Source organism: Callorhinus ursinus, unplaced genomic scaffold (assembly GCF_003265705.2).
Source record: "Callorhinus ursinus isolate GAN/ISIS: 27379988/994484 unplaced genomic scaffold, GSC_fseal_2.0 scaffold133, whole genome shotgun sequence".
In the NCBI taxonomy this organism is placed as follows: Eukaryota; Metazoa; Chordata; class Mammalia; order Carnivora; family Otariidae; genus Callorhinus; species Callorhinus ursinus.
This window is the reverse complement of record NW_027397195.1, coordinates 406,574-434,168: the sequence shown is the minus strand read 5'-3', so window position 1 is coordinate 434,168 and position 27,595 is coordinate 406,574. Positions and strand designations below refer to the sequence as shown.

Sequence of the window (27,595 nt, the reverse complement as noted above, 5' to 3'; positions counted from 1 at the left end):
TATAGTTTTTAAAATTTTTATATTTTTGAGGATTAGAAACGTATAAACTATTTTTACTATTACAAGTAGTCTTAGAAGCACCAGTAGGTGATATTCTAGCTGAAAGGAAAACAGAATTTTTGTATTAGTATGAGATGCTAATTTATTATTGCATTTAGATCTACTGACCATGTGAGGGAGTAAGAAGTTAAACAGCTGTATCTAGTTCATCTCTGCATATTTTAATCCAAATATGGTAAAGGGCAGGGCTAAAGAAGGGAGTGCCCCTATAATAAACAGGGCTCAGAACTTGTAACAGAATATTAAATTATACTCCACTCAAGAGAACTCTGCACTTTGCACTTTGGTTAAAGTCTCATTTAAATTTAAATTTCTAAACTTTTTTAAAGAAATTTTTATTTGATCTCCTCTTTTCTGAATTGCAGAAATCAGATAAAACAACTTGATAAAAATGACTTCTTGTCATGTTACTGAAGATCCTATAAAAAAGGTTGCTATCTTTGGAGGAACTCATGGGAATGAGTTAACAGGAGTATTTCTAGTTAAGCACTGGCTGGAGAATGGCACTGAGATTCAGAGAACAGGGCTGGAAGTAAAACCATTTATTACCAACCCAAGAGCAGTGAAGAAGTGTACCAGATATATTGACTGTGACCTGAATCGAGTTTTTGACTCTGAAAATCTTGGGTAAGACTACATTTTGTGTTGTATGCATGGGTGCATGTATGGGTGTGTGTGTGTGTGTGTGTGTGTGTGTGTGTGTGTGTGTGAAAAGTGGTATGTGTGAGAGAACATGTATGTGTAGCACATGAGATACAAATCTGTACATATAATCGCTGTTGTGAATAAGAGCACTTTCACTTTTAATCATACTCTACTATGAATTTCTCAGTTACCTAAACTGGGCATTCACATGCTCTCTTATAAACTTTTTAAAGCATCAGACTATTCTTAACTGATTTTCTTTTTAAATGCATTCTGTATAGTCTGAGACAATAAATAACAGTGGTTTTTTATTTTTAAATCCTATATTTAAAGAAACAGATTTAATGGTCTTATAATTTATTGTGTTTGGCCACTATGCTTGCATACATATTTGTTAGCTTTCTATGTGGTTCACTACTATGTGTTCATGCAACTGCATTTATGGTAGTACATAAAGTTCTAGTCAAGAAAATTGTAATGTTTCAATTAATATTTTTTAACAAAAAATGTGAATATTTTCAAAAAAATATTCATCAAAAAAATCAGGCCACCCTGTGAAAGAGGAGTAGATGTACTGGCTTTAGTGGTGGATCGCTGAGAGATTAAAGAGACTTCATCTGCATGTTCTGAATTTAACTTGCAACTGGTTTATAATATATTGCACACAATGTATGCAATAGTAACACTCTAGGTATTAATTATACATAACACAATACATAATATAAATAATATTAATTATTTTTCCTTTGTTTACATCTTTGTAGCTCCTAGTGTACATATATAGGCCTCTTAGTATTTGCTTCTTACCACTTTCTTTTATCTAAAAATATTATTAAACACTCTTCACGGGGCACTGTGTCAGGTACTGTGGGAGTACAAAGCTATGTACAAAATGGTTTCTGCCTGCAACAAGTTGGAAGACTACTAAGAAAGAAGACATGCAAAGGAAAAACTAACACAGCACTGATTTATGTACTCATTTTCTAATAAAGACTAACTTCAGTTTAGAGTTTCTTAAATTTAATCTCACAGCCGATCAAAAGATGATTACTACTTTCGGTACAAATATGCTTCACTTTATGAAATAGATGTTTTCTAGGGAAAATTATAATTAGTTATGTTTTGTGAATCAAATAATATTTTTACTAGTATCCATTTTAATTTCAGGAATGCTTTATCTTCATGACTGAGCTTATGTTGATACAATTAAGGTTTATCTAGTCACCTAAAATAGCTTTTAACTAACTCTTACATTACAAGAATTTGTTGAAGAATAACTCTTTTAGTCAGCATGTTAACTTCTCAGATAACTCTGAAATGGACTGGGGTGAGTCTTCTTATTATGACCACTCAATAGTATGCATTTTCAATGAGAGCAGTCTTTTAAATTAAATTCATTTCCTAGTTCTTATACTTTGACACTCTTCAGAGGTTAGACAGTTCTCTCTCAGGGTGGTTATGAAACTCATAAGATAGTTAAGTTAATTACCTTCTCCGGTCTTCCCTCTCCCAAATCTGTTCCTTTTCCTGTATTCACCCTCTCAGTGATGTCACCATTACCCACCAAATCCCCTACGGAAATCAACTTAGAACCTTTCCTGTTCCTCAAGCCCCATGTCTAGTAAGTCACAAAATCTTCCCCTTTATTCAAGTATTGAATATTTTGCAAATCCAATCTTCCTCTGCATTTTCACTTCCTTAGTTTATTTCTTCTGTGGACAGTTAGAGTAGCCTCCTAAAGAATCTCTGCATCTAGCCCTACTCCATTCCTTTCTGCCATTGACTCTCTGTAGCAGCCATAGGGATCATCCTAACAGGCAAATCTTATCATGTCTGTTCCCAGCTGAAAATTCTTCAAAAATCTCCTATCCAGCATAGATTTAAGTAACTTAGTATTGCTGCTGTATCTTTTAGGATCTTGCTCCTACCTATTGTTTCAGCTTCATCCCTTGGGACTCCTCCTGAGACCTGGACTCCAGGCATGAAAATGCAAAGTGTCCATTATCTTTTTTTTTAATTTTTTATTGTTATGTTAATCACCATACATTACATCATTAGTTCTTTTTTTTTGTAATTTTATTTTATTTTTTTTTTAATTTTTTTATTGTTATGTTAATCACCATATATTACATCATTAGTTTTTGATGCAGTGTTCCATGATTCATTGTTTGTTCATAACACCCAGTGCTCCATGCAGAACGTGCCCTCCTCAATACCCATCACCAGGCTAACCCATCCCCCCACCCCCCTCCCCTCTAGAACCCTCAGTTTGTTTTTCAGAGTCCATCATCTCTCATGGTTCGTCTCCCCCTCCGACTTACTCCCCTTCATTCTTCCCCTCCTGCTATCTTCTTCTTTTTCTTTTTTCCTAACATATCTTGCATTATTTGTTTCAGAAGTACAGATCTGTGATTCAACAGTCTTGCACAATTCACAGCGCTCACCATACCCTCCCCAATGTCTATCACCCAGCCACCCCATCCCTCCGACCCCCCACCACTCAGCAACACTCAGTTGGTTTCCTGAGATTAAGAATTCCTCATATCGGTGAGGTCTTATGATACATGTCTTTCTCTGATTGACTTATTTCACTCAGCATAACACCCTCCAGTTCCATCCACGTCGTTGCAAATGGCAAGATCTCATTCCTTTTGATGGCTGCATAATATTCCATTGTGTATATATACCACATCTTCTTTATCCATTCATCTGTTGATGGACATCTTGGCTCTTTCCACAGTTTGGCTATTGTGGACATTGCTGCTATAAACATTGGGGTGCACGTACCCCTTCAGATCCCTACATTTGTATCAAAGTGTCCATTATCTTTTAGGACTCCAATCCTAGGCTCTGAGCAATTGGGTGGCTAGTGATGCCATTTATTCACATGAGGGAGAATTAGAAGCAAATCAGTTGGGGGTAGAGAAAACTTGTAGAGCTGTTTCATGAATTAACTTTTTAAAATACATATCTGGGTGGCTCAGTTGGTTGGGCAGCTAACTCTTGATTTCGGCTTAAGTCATGATCTCAGGGTTCTGGGATCGAGCCCCACAACAGGCTCCATGCTCAGTGGGGAGTCTGCTTGAGATTCTCTCTTTCCCTCTCCCTCTGCCCCTCCCTTCCCTCTAAAATAAATAAATAAATCTTAAAAAAATAAAATGCTTATCTATCCATTAGGAATTATGTTTGGTTGCATATAATAAAAACCTGAAAACAGTTGCTTAAATAAATGTTTTCTTTTTCACAAATAAGTGCAGAGGCTGGCAGTCCAGGGCTGGTTGCAGTGGTTCAATAACATCATTAGTGTCACAGGTCTCTTCTATCTTCCCACTGCACCATCTTTAGTATGCAGCTTTTGTCCTCATAGTTTTGCTTTATGGTCAAAAATGGCCACTCCACCTTCTTGATTGCATTTCAGACAGGAATTATCCAGTTTCAAACTGTAGGACCCTTGAAGATACTAACAAAAATAGTCAGGGAACAGATATAGTTGGAATTATAGAGAAGTGATTGAATTAAACCATTGTTTAATGAGGAAAAATAAACTTAAATCATCATCATGTACAGTAAGAAAAAAAAAAAGTATCCTAAAGAGTAAGGGGAGATAGAGACTCATTTGAGAATTCAATTAAAAAAAAAAAAACTTATCTGAGAAAAAAATACATATGCAAATACCTACAAAATTTTGCATTTTCTTAAGAGTTTACAGACTTTGTAAAGTTTGCCCTGGACCACTAGTTGTTCCCTGATCTCAATTAGAATCCCTAATTAGATAACATGATCACCTAAGTTTGACTTTTTGTGCACTAGAAAATTGGCTAGAGGACAAAAAAAATTTATGTGTGCGTTTGATGGTCTAGCCCCATAAAATAGCCCAGTGCACATAACTTTTAAAAAACTATTGATTAAATTAATGAATAAATTTTGCTCAACACTGAAGTCAAATGGTAAATTCTGTTTGAAATGTCCTTTCTGGGATCAGCCACATAAATGAACTATGGTTTGTGAGCATGCCCATGTACCATTACATAAACTCAAATGGAGGGGGGAAAAAAGGAATTTTTTATTTATGAAGTTTTCAAATAAGTTTCTACTTCCCTTACAGATTTTTCATACTAAAGATTTGGCAACTCGTTCCTTATACACTGTGTTCTTATTATACATTTATGTTATCTTAGCCACAGATGTTGTTAATCTTTTTCTTCCTACTAATAACAGCAAAACAATGTCAAAGGATTTGCCATATGAAGTGAGAAGGGCTCAAGAAATAAATCATTTATTTGGCCCAAAAGACAATGAAGATTCCTATGACGTTATTTTTGACCTTCACAATACTACTTCTAACATGGGATGCACTCTTATTCTTGAAGATTCCAAGAATGACTTTTTAATTCAGATGTTTCATTATATTAAGGTAATGTCAACGTTATTAATTTATAAGTTAGCCTAGTTCCTGTACTTTTAAGTCAATTATAGGTGTAAGACAACCAGAAAAGGGTCAGGAGATGAGGGAGTGTCCAAGAAAGATGAGGGAGTGGGAAGGGCACCAGAATAGAGGCAGTGTTGACAGGCAGGAAAAAAGGTGAGGAAATGAGTAAAATAATAAAGACAGTGAATAGCGAAATAAGTCAATCAGAGAAAGACATGTATCATATGACCTCACTGATATGAGGAATTCTTAATCTCAGGAAATAAACTGAAGGTTGCTGCAGTGGTGGGGGGTGGGAGGGATGGGGTGGCTGGGTGATAGACATTGGGGAGGGTATGTGCTATGGTGAGCACTGTGAATTGTAGAAGACTGATGAATCACAGATCTGTACTTCTGAAACAAATAATGCAATATATGTTAAGAAAAAAAAGAAGATAGCAGGAGGGGAAGAATGAAGGGGAGTAAGTCAGAGGGGGAGACGAACCATTAGACGATGGACTCTGAAAAACAAACTGAGGGTTCTAGAGGGGAGGGGGGTGGTGGGATGGGTTAGCCTGGTGATGGATATTAAAGAGGGCACGTTCTGCGTGGAGCACTGGGTGTTATGCACAAACAATGAATCATGGAACACTACATCAAAAACTAATGATGTAATGTATGGTGATTAACATAACAATAAAAAATTATTTAAAAAAGAGGGCACATATTGAATGGAACACTGGGTGTTATACGCAGACAATGAATCGTGGAGCACTACATCAAAAATTAATGATGTAACGTATGGTGATTAACATAACATAATAAAATAAAAAAATAAAGACAGTAAATAAAATAATGAGACAGTGGTGGATACTTGTATCTATAAAATTATAAATCTCTTATCCAGACAGCCACCAAATCATAGGCTCTTTGGTAAATTTAAAATGGTGTGGTTGAAGTAGCTCAATTCTAGTTTTAGGAAGCTCAAGAAATAGTCATTTAATGTTGACTAAAGGCCAGTGATGGAAAGAATGGCTCTTTTTAGTTCTGCCCTTGTCTGCATTTGATTCAGATACCCCAACACACATCTGCTCTTCCAGTACTTGATAAAACTAATCATTTTAAGGCTCAGAAATTTACAGGATGAAAAATTCAGCAATCCAGTGCCTATAGCTAGAGAAACAATTGCTAGAAAGTAACAACCAAGCAAAACCACAAATAATAAACTATATGTTTATTTCTGTGTAATAGATGCTCTTCCTTCCAGAAGGCTAGTATGATCTAGTGAAAAGCGTTTGACCCATGTAGGCAGGAGAACCTAGGTTTATAATCCTTGCTTTCTCACTCACTAACCTTGGACAAGATAGCCCACTCCCAAAACTGTGCTTTCCTTGTTGTATAAAATTGGCATAAGAGCAACACTTACCCATATGGCCTTAAATGAGATAAAGTATTTAAAGCATTTAGCCTCATACCTAGCATATAGTAAAGAATAATTGTTATTTTTGTTTCCCTTGAGTTTTTGGTAATAACTAGATAGTAGTTCTGGTGGGAGGTCATAATGCAGCAATTTTTTTGTTGCTCATTGAAGGGAGAGCCAAATGCTCTGTTTGCCAGGCATAGAAGCAGCATGGCTGACATTGTCATCAAAACCTGGAGGCATATCTTGAATTCTCATTCAGATAAGTGGAGGTGGGGTAAGTCACCTAACCTCTGCACAGACCTGGACTGTAGGGGTGGAAACAGAATTCTTTATGTGACCAATCCTAAGCCAAATAGTAACTGTAACCAGTGGTGAAAACAAAAATAACCAAATCCATCCAGAAGGAAAAATTATTTCATGTTCTTTGATCATGGTCTTTCAGAATTGTTTGATGTACCTTCTACCCAGAAAGATATGCAGAATTCAATTTTATATGTAATTCATTGGTGTGTTTTCAAAGCTATAATAATAACACTGAATCTTGGAGTATTTCATAAAGCTGTCTTTTTTAATCTTAGCTGATGTAGTAAAACATATTGAAGGCATTATTGACCCTCTAGTAACAAAGAGAAAAAAGTGTATGGTCTTTACATAATAAGAAAGATGTTTTAAATTCTTTTCAGACTTCTTTGGCTCCGTTACCCTGCTATATTTATCTTATTGAACATCCTTCCCTCAAATATGCAACCACTCGTTCTATAGCCAAGTATCCTGTTGGTAAGTCATAATTTCCATTGTCACAACTGCACAAAATATGTCCTAGGTGAAACTCTGAGAAAATTATTTTTTGAAGAATATTTATAGCTACCTTGCTTATCATTATGGCTTATAACTGTCAATTAATAAGCAAACTAACTCCAGACAGGCTCTAATTATATCAAATTTCCTCAATTTCATTGAGCAGCTTTCTGCATTCCAGGAGAGAAACAGTGAGCTGAGGGAACTTGAATCTTTTATAATGAGCAGTAAACATGCTTACCTTTTGTGCCTAGAAAGAGATCATCTCCATCTTCCAAGACTGTTGACTATACAAACATTCTTGAAAAATAATCTGGAACTAAGGCAGTCAGTGTCTTGCTGGCAAAACATGCAGAAACACCAAAGACCCATGAAAAATCTTCTCTCAACCTTCCTCTTAGCACCTGCTTTACATTCATGTCTCCCATAAATAGTTTGCTATCTATTCACTTATTTGCCCTGAATGTTACTAGGCTGTGAATTCATCTTTACCTTCTAGCAACTTCCAACATGGAGGCTTGCACACTCAGTCTCTTTTTTCTATATTCCACTGTCTTCCTGAGTGACCTACTAACATAATTGTTTGCAGATATACTATAATCATTAAAATTGCTGTCATAACTTAAAATCCTTTTTTGTTAGATCTCAGATGGTTTTAACCAAGAGCAATTTTTTTTTAAGATTTTATTTATTTATTTGACAGAGAGAGACACAGGGAGAGAGGGAACACAAGCAGGGGGAGTGGGAGAGGCCGAAAGCAGGCTTTCAGCCAAGCAGGGATCCCGATGTGGGGCTCAATCCCAGGACCCTGAGATCATGACCTGAACCTCCCAGGACCCTGAGTTCATGACCTGAGCTGAAGGCAGACGCTTAATGACTGAACCACCCAGGCACCCCTATCCAAGAGCAATTTAATTTAAAAACAAGTTGCCAAACAATGTAAGCAAATTTAAAGTTATCTTGGTTTTTCAGTTGTTGATAATTTGGTGCAAAATCAGGGATCTCTTGGGGCAGGCTAAATATCCAAGTATAGGTAATTATTTGAAACAAACCAAATGCTTAACAATAAAGGATAGAGATCCCATTTCTCTGGGACACCAAATAAATAAAAAGATTTCCACACTTTGAAAAAGCAGTCTTGGTCTATGATGTTTATGGGGCAATGCTGCTCTTAGCTAGAATTAATATCTACCAGTATGTTTGGCCCTAAAAAATAGAGCCAAATCTTTCAAACATTTCAATATGAGAGAGTATTAAGATCATCATAAATAATTAGAAATATTGTATGTTCTCCTTGCAACTTTGCTCTTTGGAATATTTTTATACCATCCACTCATTGAGGGAAAAAAACACTTAAGATCAGAGAGAAACTATCTCCAACTCAACATTTTATTTTATTTTTTAAAAAGATTTTATTTACTGGGCGCCTGGGTGGCTCAGTTGGTTAAGCAACTGCCTTCGGCTCAGGTCATGATCCTGGAGTCCCGGGATCGAGTCCCACATCGGGCTCCCTGCTCGGCAGGGAGTCTGCTTCTCCTTCTGACCCTCTTCCCTCTCGTGCTCTCTATCTCTCATTCTCTCTCTCTCAAATAAATAAATAAAATCTTTAAAAAAAAAAGATTTTATTTATTTATTTGGGGGCAGAAAGAGAGAGCACGGGCAAGGGAAGGGGCAAAAGGAGAAGGAGAAGCAGACTCCCCGCACATGGAAGAGAAACTGGACAGAATTTTCTACTAACTGTCTCAGATCGACCATGGCCTCACTTTAGACTCAGATGATTTAATTTTATGACCATTACTTCTTCGGCTCCACTTAGGACTATGCCATGGCCATTTTCTATAAATTTAAACATTCTTCTCTGACACAGGATCTTGTGTCAAGGTTAATTTCTGGTTTAGAAAATAAGGCCACCCTATTATCTTCCACTCACAATCAGAAAGGAAAAAACCCTTCAATAACTGACTCTTCTGGGTCAAACACCCACTCCTAGCCATAAAGCTGCTCTCCACATAAGATTGCTCACACCACACCTTCCATCTCCCTCCAAAACAAGAATATGTAGAATATTTTTTCAGCTGCAAGAAGCTCAAATGGCTTAAGCAATAGGATAAATTTATTATTTTACATAACAGCTCAACAGCATCATGAGGGACCAGGTTCTTCTTATCTTTCTAGTCTACCATCTTTAGCATTTTTTTTTTAGCAGTCCCATGGCCGCAAGATGGCCACTGTAATTTTAAGCATCATATGCCAACAAGACAATAGCGAGTGGGTGAAAGAAAATTCTTAGGAACTCCCCCTCAGACCTTCTGTTATAACCACTTGGTCAGAACTGGGCCACATATCCATTCTTAAATCAATCACTAGGGTAATGGGAGTACTCTGATGACTTATATTATTCCACATTTACACCTGAGCCAGAGAAAATTTCCCTTACCTGGATGATTGGATACCCAACCAAAATCAGGACTCTGTTAGCAAGGAGGACAGTGGAATGGCTTTTGGATAGGCAGCCAACAATGTCTTCCACAACACACATGTAGACATATCCTTGAACATGTTTCACACGTCTGTACAAATAATTTATATACAAGATGCTTACCTCAACCACACTTATACCACATACTTAAATATATGTCCAAACGTGTATACAAGAAAGCTAAGCAAGACAAATAAAAAATGTAGATTAAATGCAGAAAGATTTTGTGAATCAAGAAATAAGAGAAGTGGGTGAAAATAGAATGGACGAAAAAGAATGTATATGAATGCATATAAATTGGCTGGAAGAGAATGGATGGTATTATACTTGGCAAATGGTTTAAAAGTGGAGGAGGTAAGGATTGGAGGTATAACTGTATGGGATACTGGAACAGGAGGGAAGTGACTAGATATTTGGTTTAGAGAGTATTTTGTAGGTGTGAGGGTGGATTGGCACTGGTATGAAAAGAAATAAATACAAATTTATTCTAAAGAAAACGAAAACTGTTGCACTATCATGTCAGGAGGGGTTGTTATGTTAAGGGCAAGAATGTTGCTCTAGGGTCACATATATTGTCATATTGACTTAACTGCCATGGCTCTAGATTTCTGTGACTTAAATGGATGACTTTGACCTCCTGTCAAAACTAAATATTAGGTCTATGACAGTTTCTCTTTGTGGCCACCTATTATTTTGTCAATATAAATTTTTCTACTCCATTTACTATATTATGATATTTAAATATTTTGACAATATTGAAGGAAATTTAAAGAAAAATGACCCCAAGATTTTACTACTTTAATATCACTCTTTGATATTTTTCCATGTTTTCTCCCAGTCTTGATTCATTATGCTTATAACATGTACATGCAAATGTTCTGCTTTTATTTTTTGCATAACATTGTCTCAAATATTTTCCATGATGCTACATGGTCTACCTTTTAAATTATTTTAATGATGGTATTATAGATCTTTATACATTAAAATGTTCAATTTTATAATATATTATAATACTTGTTTTATAAATGTGATGATTTCCCCTTTTGTACGGAGGTATAGAAGTTGGTCCCCAGCCTCAAGGGGTTCTGAGAGCTGATATTTTGGATCAAATGAGAAAAATGATTAAACACGCTCTTGATTTTATACAGAATTTCAATGAAGGTAAGTAGGAGGTAGGAATTGTTTCCTTGTTAGTGTGTGTGTGTGTGTGTGTGTGTGTGTGTGTGTTTATAGATAAATCAGAAAAGGGAGCTGAAATGAGCACACATAGTGACTTAACCACTAAACACTGAAATAGCAATTGTCAAATTTGCCATGTTCATGATAGTAGATGTTTTTTAAAAATGTTATTCACTTCAGCCATTCACTCTACTATCTGCTCATTTATTTGGTAACCTAAAACTGCAGCAAAAAAAGACTATTAATTATTAAAATTGCTAAAAAATAAATGTATTTTTTCTTCTAAAAGAATATTTTATTTATTTTTTAATTTAAGTTCAATTAGCCAACATATAGTACATCATTAGATTTTTCTATAATGTTCAGTGATTCATTAGTTGCATATAACACCCAGAGCTCATCACATCACGTGCCCTCCTTAATGCCCATCACCCAGTTACCCCATCCCCCCACCTCCCTCCCTTCTGCAACCCTAGGTTTGTTTCCTGGGGGGAGTCAGGGGTCTCCCATGGTTTGTCTCCCTCTCTGATTTTCTTTAAAATTTAAAAATAAGGTATAATTAAAATCAAAGAGACCTGAAACTAATATAATACTGTATATTAACTATCCTGGAATTAAAATTTAAAAAACTTAATAAAATTTTTAAAACCTTAAAAAATTCCTAGAAGAAAGAGAGAGAAAAAAATCCTATTTAAATAACTATTCCAGAAGGCTGAATTGAAATTGTTGTGAAGTGGGTCATTATAGTGACAAGGCTGGAGAATAACAGTTCAGTGTCATGGGGCATTTAATAATTCCTTAATGTCAGATTGTGCACCCTACTGGAATCACAGGTATTTCTTTTGTGCTTGGGAATCCTTTGACTCCGAAGTCATAAAGACTGAAAATCAGCTTTTTATCACCTTTGTCTGAGGACAGGGTCTATAGCATTGAATGGACCTGGTGTTGGGAAGGTCACCACTAATTCACAAGAAACCCTTCAAATAATAAGTGTGGGACTACATACACTACGTTAAGAAATGATGTGCCCAGGGGGCGGAGCAAGATGGCGGAGGAGTAGGAGACCTGGATTTCATCTGGTCTCAGGAATTCAGCTGAACAGGGATCAGACCATTCTGAACACCTACGAACTCAACAGGAGATCGAAGAGGAGAGTAGCAACAACTCTCTGAACAGAGAAGCGACCACTTACCAGAAGGTAGGATGTGCGGAGAAGTGAATCCGAGGCGATATTCGGGAGGATAGACGGCGGGGGAGGGGCCTCCGCCGGCCGCTTCTGGCAAGTGCTAGAGCCGCGGAGCACAAAATCGGACCTTTTAGAAGTCGGCTCCGCTGAGGGACGTTGCTCCAGTGGCTAAGCGGGGGGTGGAACCCTCGGGGGACAGTGTGGTCTCAGGACCCTCGGGGTCACAGAAAGACCGGGGGTGCCTGAGTGCAGCAGAGCTCCCAGGGATCAAGCGGGGAAGCCGGCGGCAGAGACGGAGCCGAGGCGCGGGCTATCAGCTCGGGGTTGCCATAAACCGTGATCCGCGGCCCAGTCGGGCCACTGCTCCTCCAGCAGGGACCCAACAAGTGGCAGATCCGGGGAAACTCCCCTTCCTCCCCTGGGAGGAGCGGCGCGGAAGGGCACCGCAGGGATCTGCTGGGTTTGGAGACTCCACACGGGGTCGGGTGCCAGAGATAGAAACGCTCGGTCACAGGCTGGGTGAGGACGCAGTGCGGCCAGAGACCAGGGAGATGGGAGTGACTGACTACTTTTCTCTGGGGGCGCACTGAGGAGCGAGCCCCGAGTTCTTGCCTCCTCTGGGGCAGAGATTGGGAGGCCGCCATTTTCACTGTCCTCCTCCAAAACCTTACGGAAAGCTTGCAGGGAACAAAAGCTCCTGAGAGCAAACCCGAGCCGCTTGCTTAGCCCTGACCGACAAGGGCGGGGCAATTCCGCCTCCTGCAAAGACATTTGGGAACCACGGCAACAGGTCCCTCCCCCAGAAGATCAGCACGAACAGCCAGGAAGCCAAGACCAAGTTTACCGATCAAGGAGAAGGGGAGAACTCCAGCGCTAGGGGAATACTGCACATAGAATTCATGGCTTTTTTTTACCATGATTCATTAGTTTTTCAAAATTAATTTTTTAACTGTTTTTTTAATTTCTCTTTTTCCCTCTTTCAACCAACATCTTATCAATCCCTTTTTTTAAAAAAAACATTATTTTTCATTTTTAGAGTCATATTTTATCCCTTCATCGTAGTTACCCTTATTTTTGGCATATATATAAGTTGTTCTCTCTTTAAAATTTTCAGATACAGTTTCTTCTAACAGATCAAAATATACCCTAAATCACTAGTGTATGGCTTTGTTCCAGTCTCCTGCCTGATCACATTCTCTCCCTTTTTTTTTTTAAATCTTCTTTCTTTTTTTCAAACAACTTCTTATCTTATCAAGTCCTTTTATAAAATCTTTTATAATTTTCATCTTTACAGTCATCTTCCATCCCTTTATTGTATCAACCCTTATTTTGTACATATATGTCTTTCTTCCTTTAAAATTTTAGGAGGCACTTTTTTCTAACAGACCAAAATACGCCCAAAATCTAGTGTGTGGCACAATACAATAATAGTGGGGGACTTTAACACCCCCCCTGACTGAAATGGACAGATCATCTAAGCAAAAGATCAACAAGGAAATAAAGACTTTAAATGACACACTGGACCAAATGGACTTCACAGACATATTCAGAACATTCCATCCCAAAACAGCGGAATACACATTCTTCCCTAGTGCCCATGGAACATTCTCCAGAATGGATCACATCCTAGGTCACAAATCAGGTCTCAACCGGTACCAAAAGATTGGGATTATTCCCTGCATATTTTCAGACCACAATGCTTTGAAACTAGAACTCAATCACAAGAGGAAACTTGGAAAGAAATCAAATGCATGGAGGCTAAAGAGCATCCTACTAAGGAATGAATGGGTCAACCAGGAAATTAAAGAAGAATTTAAAAAATTCATGGAAAAATTAAAAAAAAAATTCATGGAAACCAATGAAAATGAAAACACAACTGTTCAAAATCTTTGGGATACAGCAAAGGCAGTCCTGAGAGGAAAGTATATAGCAATACAAGCCTTTCTCAAGAAACAAGAAAGGTCTCAAATACACAACCTAACCCTACACCTAAAGGAGCTGGAGAAAGAACAGCAAAGAAAGCCTAAACCCAGCAGGAGAAGAGAAATCATAAAGATCAGAGCAGAAATCAATGAAATAGAAACCAAAAGAACAGTAGAACAGATCCACGAAACTAGGAGCTGGTTCTTTGAAAGAATTAACAAGATTGATAAACCCCTGGCCAGACTGATCAAAAAGAAAAGAGAAATGACCCAAATCAACAAAATCATGAATGAAAGAGGAGAGATCACAACCAACACCAAAGACATACAAACAATTATAAGAATATATTATGAGCAACTCTATGGCAGCAAATTAGAGAACCTGGAAGAAATGGGTGCATTCCTAGAGATGTATCAACTACCAAAACTGAACCAGGAAGAAATAGAAAACCTGAACAGACCTATAACCACTAAGGAAATTGAAGCAGTCATCAAAAATCTCCCAAGAAACAAAAGCCCAGGGCCAGCTGGCTTCCCAGGGGAATTCTATCACACATTTCAAGAAGAATTAATACCTATTCTCCTGAAACTATTCCAAAAAGTAGAAATAGAAGGAAAACTTCCAAACTCATTTTATGAGGCCAGCATTACCTTGATCCCAAAACCAGACAAAGACCCCATGAAAGAGGAGAATTACAGACCAATATCCTTGATGAACATGGATGCAAAATTCTCACCAAAATACTAGCCAATAGGATCCAACAGTACATTAAAAGGATTATTCACCATGACCAAGTGGGATTTATCCCTGGACTGCAAGGTAGGTTCAACATCTGCAAATCATCAGCGTGATACAATACATTAACAAAAGAAAGAACAAGAATCATAGGATCCTCTCAATAGATGCAGAAAAAACATTTGACAAAGTACAGCATCCTTTCTTGATCTAAACTCTTCAGAGTATAGGGATAGAGGGTACATAGCTCAATATCATAAAAGCCATCTATGAAAAACCTACAGCGAATATCATTCTCCATGGGGAAAAACTGAGAGCTTTTCCCCTAAGGTCAGGAACATGGCAGGGATGTCCACTCTCACCACTGCTATTCAACATAGTATTAGAAGTCCTAGCCACAGCAATCAGACAACAAAAAGAAATCAAAGGCATCCAAATCGGCAAAGAGGAAGTCAAACTCTCACTCTTTGCAGATGATAGGATACTGTATGTGGAAAACCCAAAAGACTCCACCCCAAAACTGCTAGAACTCATACAGGAATTCAGTCAAGTAGCAGGCTATAAAATCAATGCACAGAAATCAGTGGCATTCCTATACACCAACAACAAGACAGAAGAGAGACAAATCAAGGAGTTGATCTCATTCACAATTGCACCCAAAACCATAAGATACCTAGGAATAAATTTAACCAAAGAGGCAAAGGATCTGTACTCAGAAAACTATAAAATACTCATGAAAGAAATTGAAGAAGACACAAAGAAATGGAAAAACGTTCCATGCTCATGGATTGGGAGAACCAACATTGTGAAGATGTCAATGCTACCTAGAGCAATCTACACATTCAATGCCATCCCCATCAAAATACCATCCACTTTTTTCAAAGAAATGGAACAAATAATCCTAAAATTTGTATGGAACCAGAAGAGACCCCGATAAGCCAGAGGAATATTGAAAAAGAAAAGCAAAGCTGGCGGCATCACAATTCCGGACTTCCAGCTCTATTACAAAGCTGTCATCATCAAGACAGTATGGTACTGGCACAAAAACAGACACATAGATCAATGGAACAGAATCGAGAGCCCAGAAATGATCCCTGAACTCTATGGTCAACTCATCTTTGACAAAGCAGGAAAGAATGTCCAGTGGAAAAAAGACAGTCTCTTCAACAAATGGTGTTGGGAAAATTGGACAGCCACATGCAGAAGAATGAAACTGGACCATTTCCTTACACCACACACAAAAATAGACTCCAAATGGTTGAAAGACCTAAACGTGAGACAGGAGTCCATCAAAATCCTAAAGGAGAACAGAGGCAGCAACCTCTTCGACCTCAGCCGCAGCAACTTCTTCCTAGATACATCGCCAAAAGCAAGGGAAGCCAGGGCAAACATGAACTATTGGGATTTCATCAAGATCAAAAGCTTTTGCACAGCAAGAGAAACAGTCCACAAAACCAAAAGACAACCGACAGAATGGGAGAAAATATTTGCAAATGACATATCAGTTAAAGGGCTAGTATCCAAAATCTATAAAGAACTTATCAAACTCAATACCCAAAGAACAAATAATCCAATCAAGAAATGGGCAGAAGACATGAACAGACATTTCTCCAAAGAAGACATCCAAATGGCCAACAGGCACATGAAAAAGTGCTCAACATCACTCGGCATCAGGGAAATCCAAATCAAAACCTCAATGAGATACCACCTCACACCCGTCAGAATGGCTAAAATTAACAAGTCAGGGAACGACAGATGTTGGCGGGGATGTGGAGAAAGGGGAACCCTCCTACACTGTTGGTGGGAATGCAAGCTGGTGCAACCCCTCTGGAAAACAGTATGGAGGTTCCTCAAACAGTTGAAATTAGAGCTACCGTTCGATCCAGCAATTGCACTACTGGGTATTTACCACAAAGATACAAATGTAGGGACCCGAAGGGGTACATGTACCCCAATGTTTATAGCAGCAATGTCCACAATAGCCAAACTGTGGAAAGAGCCAAGATGCCCATCGACAGATGAATGGATAAAGAAGAGGTGGTATATATACACAATGGAATATTATGCAGCCATCAAAAGGAATGAGATCTTGCCATTTGCAACGACGTGGATGGAACTGGAGGGTGTTATGCTGAGTGAAATAAGTCAATCAGAGAAAGACATGTATCACATGACCTCACTGATATGAGGAATTCTTAATCTCAGGAAACAAACTGAGTGTTACTGGAGTGGTTGGGGGTGGGAGGGATGGGATGGCTGGGTGATAGACATTGGGGAGGGTATGTGCTACGGTGAGCGCTGTGAATTGTGCAAGACTGTTGAATCACAGATCTGTACTTCTGAAACAAATAACGCAACATATTTTAAGAAAAAAGGAAAAGAAGAAGATAACAGGAGAGGAAGAAAAGGGGAGTATGTCAGAGGGGGAGACGAACCATGAGAGATGATGGACTCTGAAAAACAAACTGAGGGTTCTAGAGGGTAGGGGGGTGGGGGGATGGGTTAGCCTGGTGATGGGTATTGAGGAGGGCACGTTTTGCATGGTGCACTGGGTGTTATGAACAAACAATGAATCATGGAACACTGCATCAAAAACTAATGATGTAATATATGGTGATTAACATAACAATAAAAAAAATTAAAAAAAAAAAAGAAAAAAAAAAAGAAATGGGCAGAAGACATGAACAGACATTTTTCCAAAGAAGACATCCAAATGGGCAACAGACACATGCAAAGTGCTCAACATCGCTCGGCATCAGGGAAATCCAAATCAAAACCTCCATGAGATACCACCTCACACCAGTCAGAATGGCTAAAATTAACAAATCAGGAAACGACAGATGCTGGCGGGGATGTGGAGAAAGGGGAACCCTCCTACACTGTTGGTGGGAATGCAAGCTGGTGCAGCCACTCTGGAAAACAGTATGGAGGTTTCTCAAACAGTTGAAATTAGAGCTACCGTTCGATCCAGCAATTGCACTCCTGGGTATTTACCACAAAGATACAAATGTAGGGATCCAAAGGGGTACATGCACCCTAATGTTTATAGCAGCAAGTCCACAATAGCCAAACTGTGGAAAGAGCCAAGACGTCCATCGACAGATGAATGGATTTAGAAGATGTGGTATATATACACAATGGAATATTATGCAGCCATCAAAAAGGAGGATATCTTGCCATTTGCAACGATGTGGATGGAACTGGAGGGTGTTATGCTGAGTGAAATAAGTCAATCAGAGAAAGACATGTATCATAAGACCTCACTGATATGAGGAATTCTTAATCTCAGGAAACCAACTGAGTGTTGCTGAGTGGTGGGGGGTGGGAGGGATGGGGTGGCTGGGTGATAGACATTGGGGAGGGTATGTGCTACGGTGAGCGCTGTGAATTGTGCAAGACTGTTGAATCACAAATCTGTACTTCTGAAACAAATAATGCAAGATATGTTAGGAAAAAAGAAAAAGAAGAAGATAGCAGGAAGGGAAGAATGAAGGGGAGTAAGTCGGAGGGGGAGACGAACCATGAGAGACGATGGACTCTGAAAAACAAACTGAGGGTTCTAGAGGGGAGTCCACAGTTTGGCTATTGTGGACTTTGCTGCTATAAACATTGGGGTGCACGTACCCCTTCGGATCCCTACATTTGTAAATGGGTTAGCCTGGTGATGGGTATTAAGGAGGGCACGTTCTGCGTGGAGCACTGGGTGTTATGCAGAAACAATGAATCATGGAACACTACATCAAGAACTAATGATGTAATGTATGGTGATTAACATAATAAAAAAAATTAAAAAAAAGAAATGATGTGCCCAGGTAGAAGGCCACAAATCCGATTGGAGAAACATGGTTTCCAAATCAGAGTCCATAGAATCCTATCCCAGGGGTATGGATCTCCTAGCTGCCCAGTAGCTCCAGGACAGTTCCAGGACAGTAGCTCCAGAGCAGTTCTGCTTTATTGCTCTTCCATGTAAGATTTCACTTAAGCAAAGGATTCTGCAATTCAAAAATGTTAAACCGTTATTAATTTTGACTTTCTAGTTTGGTGCATTTCTAACTAAAATGGAAAGAGCACCATTATCCAAAGAATGCTGACAAAGAGATAACTACCTAGAGAAAAATCTCTAGAAATGTGCAGAAGAGCTGGTGGATTTCTAACTATCATGGAAAGAGCACCATTATCCAAAGAATGCTGACAAAGAGATAACCACTTAGAGAAAAATCTCTAGAAATGTGCAGAAGAGCTCTATCCTTGACTCTGTGTTACTCAAAATTATTAGTAATTTGGATAAAGATATATGTGACATACTTATATATAAATGAAAGGTGGCAGGAAGCTTGCAGGAAAATATTCGGGGTCAGAGGGTGGATCCAAAAAGTCCTGACTATCTTTTAACAACTGTCTGAAGCAAATGTTTTTTTTTAAGTATTTTTTTAAAGATTTTATTTATTTATTCATGAGAGACCGAGAGATAGAGGCAGAGGGAGAAGCAGGCTCCCAAGGAGCAGGGAGCCCAATGCGGGACTCGATCCCAGGACTCTGGGATCATGACCTGAGCCGAAGGCAGATGCTTAACTATCTGAGCCACCCAGGCGCCCCTGAAGCAAATGTTTTAAGTTAAATACATTTCAGGTACGAAGTTTGCTTTTATGTTTAAAAAAAAAAACCCAGGATAAGGGAGGTGATTGTCTCTCTTTGTTATTAAATAAACACCACTTGGGGAATTGTGAATAAATGCTGAGTCCGTATTTCAGGAGGAGCATCTATGAGGTAGAGATTAGCCAAGGAGAAAATTGAGAATGCTAAAATGTTTGAAAACCAAATAAGAATAATCCCCAAGACACACAAAGAACTTCAGTTTACAAAGTACCTTCACATATAACCTCATGAATGTGACCACGTATGAGTAGTGAATAAGAATATTTAGACTGGCAAAAGAAGACTTTACATTAGAGTTTTAGAAGTGTTATATTGGAAAGCAATTAGACATCTTTTCTGTGACTCTGAGGGCAGAATAGAATCAGTTACCTACAGACATAAGTTTCTAATTCGCAACGCTGACCACCGATGGAATGGACCACTCTTTGTGAGGCTGTCTGAGCCAGAGTAAGATAACCACTTGGCTGGAAAGAGAATACTCAAGCACTGAGGAAGTTGGGCGCTTGAGGCTCCTTCAAACTCTGAGATTCGAAGTAGCAAAACATGCTCCTTTATATTCTACCACTTTTTCCTTTCCTCTCAGTGGACCTTCTGCTTTAAAGAGATGACACCTGATGTTTCCATCTTCACCTGGAAGATGGGGTACGTTTGTAAAAATGTAAAATGTCCACAAATTCTTCCCTTCCCTTCCCTGCGTCCATGTTTTTACAATGTGATGTTTGAGATCCTTCTATCAAGAAATGGTTTATTTCCCTACCTCCTGAATCTGGCTTGGCCACGTTATGTGTTTTGTGCCACAGAAGAAATTTGAAAAGGACTTGCAGTCCGGGGCTTGCTCTCTTGCTCCCCTTAGGAACCCTGTACTGCCAATACGTGGATCAGCCTAGCCTAGCTTGCTGAATAATGGGAGGTTATGAGGCAGAGAACTCAGACACCCTAGCTCCAGCCGACCGCCTGTCAAATGCTTGTAAACTACTCCTTTTCCAAGTTTCTGGGCATTGGGCTGTCTAATGATGCTGCATCTTTGGAAGTAGGACCCCGCTGTTGGCAGGCTGCCTGCGTCCCTAGGTCTCACAGTACTTCGTTAAGAGAAGGGGCACAATGCTGAAGTCACCTAACCTGCCGGAAGTCCCCCTGAGGTTGCACAATCATAGAATGTCAGAGCTAGAAGGGCCCTCCCAGGTAAGGTAATTCAAAATCTTCATTTGACAGGTGAAGAAATTGAGCCTCAAAAAGTTGAGCATCTTGCTCAAGATTGCACGGCTAGCTGAGAGCTGGGTATCCTGGGTATTCTGTGCTAGCCTCTGTGTCTCCTACACTGGCTTCTCAAGTTCTGTTTTCTGCTTCTATTCATCGGTGCATTTGTGGACAATGTACCAATAGGAATAGTTTGAGAACTCCTTTTGGTCAAATGTTGTTTATGAATATCCTTAACTAAGATGGTATGTTCTTGTAACTGTCTTCATTTTTTGGTTGTTGTTCTTCCCTTAAAGTGTCAACTTCCTTTTTTTCAAGAGTTATTTATAGTCACTAAATATGCATATTGTTTTCACCATAGGAAAAGAATTTCCTCCCTGTGCTATTGAAGTCTATAAAATAATGGAGAAAGTTGATTATCCCAGGAATGAAAATGGAGATATTGCTGCTATTATCCACCCTAATCTGCAGGTAACATTTGCTGTTTCTTTAAAATATTCAAAAAAAATGTGGAACATAAGCAATAGCACGGAGGACCACAGGGGAAGGGAGGGAAACCTGAAGGGGGAGAAATCAGAGAGGGAGATGAACCATGAGAGACTATGGACCCCGGGAAATGAACTGAGGGTCTCAGAGGAGAGGAGTAACTGGATGATGGATACTGAGGAGGGCATGTGTTGTGATGAGCACTGGGTGTTATACGTAACTAATGAATCATTGAACACTACATCATCAAAAACTAATGACGTACTATACAATGGCTAACTGAACATAATAAAAAAATATTCAAAATGATGATGCCCAACCTTCAAATAGAACTTTACATTTTATAAACCATTTTACATACATTAGCTCTTTGTGTTCCCCAAAACACTGCAGTGTAGGTAGGGTATTCAAACCTTCATTCAATAGGTATTTATTGAGTAGATCCCCTGCTGGCTTTGGGGATACAGTGAACATTGTCTATACTTCTGTGGTATTTACAGGGCAGCTATACTAAACTCTAACCTGTGGTTTAGAAATCAAGGTAGCCAGGTGCGCCTGGGTGGCTCAGTTGTTAAGCGTCTGCCTTCAGCTCGGGTTATGGTCCCAGGGTCCTGGGATGGAGCCCTGCATTGGGCTCCCTCCTCCGCAGGAAGCCTGCTTCTTCCTCTCTCACTCCCCCTGCTTGTGTTCCCTCTCTCACTGTGTCTCTCTCTGTCAAATAAATAAATAAAATCTTTAAAAAAAAAAAAAAGAAATGAAGATAGCCAGATGCTATAACAGAATAATGAAGTAAGGAGGAAGGGGTCAGGCAAGGCCTCTCAGGGAAGGTGAAATTCCTGCCCAAGTGCAATGGAGCAGGAATTATTGTATCTATTTTTACATAAGGAAACTAGGTTCACACAGGCTTGTGTGTCAGTGATACTGTAATAGCGTTGTACTGTGACAGATGGTAGCTACATTGGGGTGAGCACAGTATAAGGTATAAACTATGTTGTACACCTGAAACTAGTGTAACATTGTGTGTCAACTACATTCAAAAAATTTGTTAAAAAAAAAAAAAAGAAAACAGAGGCTCAGAAGTTCGATCTTTCCCGTAGTCCTATAGCTATCAGTGGCAGATCCAGAACTAATGTTCTTTGCCGTTGACCACATTGCTGCCACCTCCCTGTGATCAGCACTGAATAAGTTAAAAGCAAACTCCCAGAACCTCTTTGCAATGTCTCCTGCCACCATTCCTCACTCTCCTCAGAACGCTGGTATCTGTTCCTTGTCTGGTTTGATCAATTACGGCATAGTTAAAAAAGGCTCTTGGGAGAGTTTAAATCTGGGAAAAGCAACGGTAGAAAAAAGGAGGAGCAAAGATTCCAAAAAGCTAAAACATCCATTGCCACTGTGAGTACCCTACTCACCCGTAGACATCAGAGATGGAAGAGACCTGGTGGATTATCTAATCGTGGGCTTTCAGCTCCCGCTACATATTGCCTAGAGAGCCTTTGAAGATTGAGATTCCAGGATCCCACTCAGATAATCTGATTTTACCGGCCTGGGTAATCAAGGTGGAGGGCCACTGATCCAGTTCAGCCTCCTATTTAATGACCCTAATTATAGTCATCCAGACTTACAACTTTAAAAAGTAGCCTGCCCAAAAATACAGACAAGCAGGACATATGGTGCTTGGTGCCTTCCTGGGATCCAGAAGGTGGACACCAGAAGAAGGAGCCTTAGGCAGTGATTTATTTATTTTATTTTTTATTTTTTAAAAAGATAAGACTTTATTTTTTTGTAATCTTTTTTGAGATACAATTGACATATAACATTGGTTTCAGGTGTGCAATGTAATAATTTGATATTTGTGTATGTCATGAAATGATCACCACAATAAATTTAGTTAACATCCATCACCATACATAGTTACAATTTTTTCTTCTGATAGAAACCTTTAAGATCTACTCTCTCAGCAACTTTCCAAATATATTATAGAGTATTATTAACCGCAATCATCATGCTGTACAATACATTCCCATAACTTATTTATTTTATTTTATTATGTTATGTTAGTCCCCATACAGTACATCATTAGTTTTTGATGTAGTGTTCCATGATTCATTGTTTGTGCATAACACCCAGTGCTCCACGCAGAACGTGCCCTCCTTAATACCCATCACCAGGCTAACCCATCCCCCCACCCTCCTCCCCTCTAGAACTCTCAGTCTGTTTCTCGGAGTCCATCGTCTCTCATGGTCCGTCTCCCCCTCCGGTTCCCCCATCCTTCATTTTTCCCTTCTTGGGCAGTGAATTAAAGGAAAGAAAGATAAAGATAAAGATCTTAAAAAACAAAAAAGCTCCTCAGGTGATTCTCCTCTGGCCTAAGTTGTGTTTTTTTTTTTTTTTTTTTTAAGATTTTATTTATTTATTTGACAGAGAGACACAGTGAGAGAGGGAACACAAGCAGGGGCAGTGGGAGAGGGAGAAGCAGGCTTCCCGCAGAGCAGGGAGCCCGATGGGGGGCTCGATCCCAGGACCCTGGGATCATGACCTGAGCCGAAGGCAGATGCTTAACGACTGAGCCACCCAGGCGCCCCCACCTGAGGAGCTTTTAAAAGATCTTGATTCCCAGGTCCCTTACCCAGAGATTTAATTCATCGAGGTGGACACAGGAAATCAGTTAGGTCTCCAGGTGATGTCCATGTGGCTCAGGTTTGGGTAGCCCTGCTCGACCCTGGCATCTCTGCAGGCGTGGCAAAGAAACTGCGTCCCTTGTTCCAGAGGCACATCTCGGGCTGAAAATCTCTGCTCCAGAGGAGTAGCTATCAACAAGCCATCCTACAGAATCGCCTGGGGCTTTGAAAAACAGAGCCAACAGTGAGCTGTAAACAGCGAAGTGAGGGAAGTTTATGATGGAATCATGCACCTTCGTTCCATAGTCTGTGCTTACCTGACTCTATACTATGCATATCCGAACTCATAGAACTATGCCTAAAAATGAAAAATTTTTACTGTATGTAAATTTTGAAACAAATGTTTTAAAATTAATAGTGCCTGAGCCCACCCTTGAGGTTCTGATTTCATGTATCTGTGGTGGTACAGCCAGCCCCTCTACTCCTCTGTACTTTTTAAACATCCCAGGTGATTATAATGTGCAGTCACGGTTGAGCAAATTGGCACAATGCAGTGCTTCCCAAACTTTAATGTTGTGCATGTGAATCTCTGGGGATTTGTTAACGTGAAGATTTCGATTTAGCAAGTTTGCAGTGGGTAATGAAATTGTGCTTTTCTAATAAACTCCCGGGTGCTGCTGGGAAATGTTAGAAATGCAGAATTGTGGGCCCTGCTCCAGACTCATAGAATCCAAATCTGCATTTTAACAAAATCCATACACTTATCTGCAAACATGTCAAAGTTTGGGAAGAACTGGTTTAGGGTTCCTGTGGTGTGACAGCATTGGGGTTTGAGGGCTCAGAGGTCCAGATCCCTGATGTGGGACATTTCAGATAACTCACTTGTTACTAGGGAGTACACTCACCTTATCTTAGACTTGCCCCAGCCCACCCCCTCCTTCTCTGCCCGAGTCCCATCCAAATAGAATCCCTCTGCAGGCAGGTACAGTGGTACTCATTTTCACATCCCCAGCAGTATAACATACTTGAACATACACTTAGGGAGATACGCATTTAGTTTTGCCCTTTCATACTCTAAATCTCCTTGTCAACATTCAAGACAAACTTGGTATTGAGGCAAACTCTAATTACATGTATCAGTTATAAAAATTAAATGCGGAACTCTTAAAACTGCTGCCCAAAGTAATGGCTCGGCCTTGGTTTAGTGAGATCACTCCTGTGCCTCCCAACACATCTCTCAGGGTATCTCCTTTTTTATACAATGCTATAATTTATTAGTCATCTAGAGCCTGGCTTAAAACTTTAAAAGCAGGGAAAAAAAACCCAATGTAACTTACATATTTTAATTGTTTCCTGAGAGGATCAAGACTGGAAACCGCTGCACCCTGGGGATCCTGTGTTTTTAACTCTTGATGGACAGATTATTCCACTGGGCGGAGACGGTACTGTGTACCCAGTGTTTGTAAATGAGGCTGCATATTATGAAAAGAGAGAAGCTTTCGCAAAGACAACCAAACGAACACTCAATGCAAAAAGTATTCGCTCCTCTTTACATTAGGAATCACTTCTAGCTCACCGGTTGTACAGTATGTCTACTAGTTTGTAAGCTCTTGAAGGGCAGGGTCGTGCCTTATTCAACCTCACACCCATAGCCCCTGGTCCAGTGCCTTGCACACAACGGACATTGAGGCAAATTTTCTGAATGAATGAATGAATAAATTAATGAGTATCTCTAAAGTATCATATTGGGTAGGTAGCTTATTCAAAGAGGTGCATTTCTTATTTCTGTATAGCTCCTTATATATTCTACTTTGATAGTTTAAGATTCTGAATAAAACAGCTTTTAAATTCAAATTTCAAAATTGAAATGGATACTATCTACAAAAGTTATTAACTTGAGTATAGAATTAAATGTGTTTTCAAGTAATGTATAAATGCTACTAGGAACTAATGATGCAGACATGCTATTTTTAAATTTTTCGCATTTGAATTAATGATAATATATTAAGTATCCCATCTGTAAACTTTGCCAATAGTTGTGATATCCATAGGAGATTTTTAATTGCTCTTTTGAAGATGAAATGTGAACAAGAAATGAGGGCTGATTAGAAAGGTAACATTAAGAGTAAATCAAGAAACTGAATGGACCTTTATCCACAGACAGACAGTAAGCCCCACACGGCACCGGTGCTCTGACATGGTCGCTTGTTCTGCGCTGACCTCCGGGAGCAGGGAGCCTCCCCCAGACATCTCACATGCCCCTTGGGAAGCTAGCGTTCCTTCCCAACTTGGGAAAATCGGGAAGAGACATATTCCTTCCAGCTGTCACTTAACATTTTGAAGGAATGCACTTGCCCTTGTCCCCAGCCAACATGTGAGAAAGTCTTTGGGCTCCTGCAGCATAGGTGGTAAAGACAGAAATAGCAGAGGGCAGTGGACACTAGCGGAAATGTGACCCAAACTCACATCTCTGGTTCACAAATGCATTCTTTCAAGAAAGTGCCCGTGACCAAAAGCCCAAATCTCTCCCCTCTCATGATTCTTTTCCTCAAAAGTCTCCCTCTCCCTCCAGTCCCTACAGGAACCTCCCCTGGCTCCTCTCTTAGGCCCCAGCGGCCAAGCAGAGAGAGTTTTTATCCTATGATTTGGACCCCAAGGAACCCATGTTTATGGTTTCAAATGTATGTACCAAAATCATACTAACATTATCTGAAACAAAGATATGTATAAATATTCTTCCAGAGCAAACCCCATTAAGACAATTTCATTTTCATACTCAGTGTTTTATAAAGCACAAGTAAACTGTTTCTAAAATTTTCAGCACCAATATTTTTGTACTTTGCCAAAATGATTTTTATTGGAATAAACTCTCTTCCTTCTGAATTCTGAAGTAAAAGTGCAATTTATCAATGAGCTTTCATACATAACAAGTTTTACCAATCTTCCTTCTCCCACTGTGAAAGTTCCTTCATGTTTTGTGCCTGAGTCCAGTTTTTCTGGGTCAGTTTTTTCCAGATGAAAATGTTGGCAAGAATACTTTTACTCTTCCATCAAATTTTTGTTTACCTATAAAATTTACAATGTAAAGTTCTATTTCTTCTGACTCAGTATTTACAGAATTCAGAGTTTCTAATTAAATATGATTTTTTAAAAAATCTAGAGCAGGGGCACCCGGGTGGCTCAGACGGTTAAGCATCTGCCTTCGGCTCGGGTCATGATCCCAGCGTCCTGGGATCGAGCCCCACATCGGGCTCCCAGCTGGGCAGGGAGCCTCCTTCCCCCTCTCCCTCTGCCTGCTTCTTCCCCTGCTTGTACACTCTCTCTCTCTGTCAAAAATCAATAAAATCTTAAAAAAAAAATCTAGAGCATATTGCTGTTTGGCTTTAGCCACTTTCAGTTTTACTCTCTTTTGATTATTTCTAACAGTCTACAGCCTCGGTCTTTGCACTTGTAAAATGGGGCTGATCATAATAGTGTCCCTCTCTTGGGATTATTGTGGAGAATAAGTGGTCTGATGCAGCCGAGCACTTAGCACAGTGCCCAGCACAGAATAAGTTATTCAAGTTCAAATTCCTAATACAAGAGGCCTTTTGTGATTTGCTCCTCCCTCCCCCACAACCTTCTAGATGCTTTGCCTTCAGGTCCTCCTGTCCTAGCCCATCTCACATTGTTTTATTCCTCTGTGCCATCACACAGACTGGTCCTCCCACCACAGTCCTCTCCCTCCTTCCTCCAGCCCTCACCCCCACTCAGCCCTCACTCTAACTAATTCCTCCTCTTCCCTCAAAATGCTCAACTCTCG

The 27,595-nt window shown here is 39.5% G+C and overlaps 1 protein-coding gene across 1 annotated transcript; it reads left to right on the top strand.

Annotated features, from left to right (window-relative positions):
* Window positions 1-318: 318 nt before the first annotated feature.
* ASPA (aspartoacylase) lies at window positions 319-27,227 on the top strand. The gene is made up of 6 exons (XM_025851316.2): window positions 319-687; window positions 4,924-5,119; window positions 7,220-7,313; window positions 10,867-10,974; window positions 21,051-21,160; window positions 25,154-27,227. Exons 1-6 carry the CDS (start codon window positions 452-454, stop codon window positions 25,349-25,351), a joined length of 942 nt encoding a protein of 313 aa, XP_025707101.1. The 5' UTR covers window positions 319-451; the 3' UTR covers window positions 25,352-27,227.
* The last annotated feature ends 368 nt before the right edge of the window (window positions 27,228-27,595 follow it).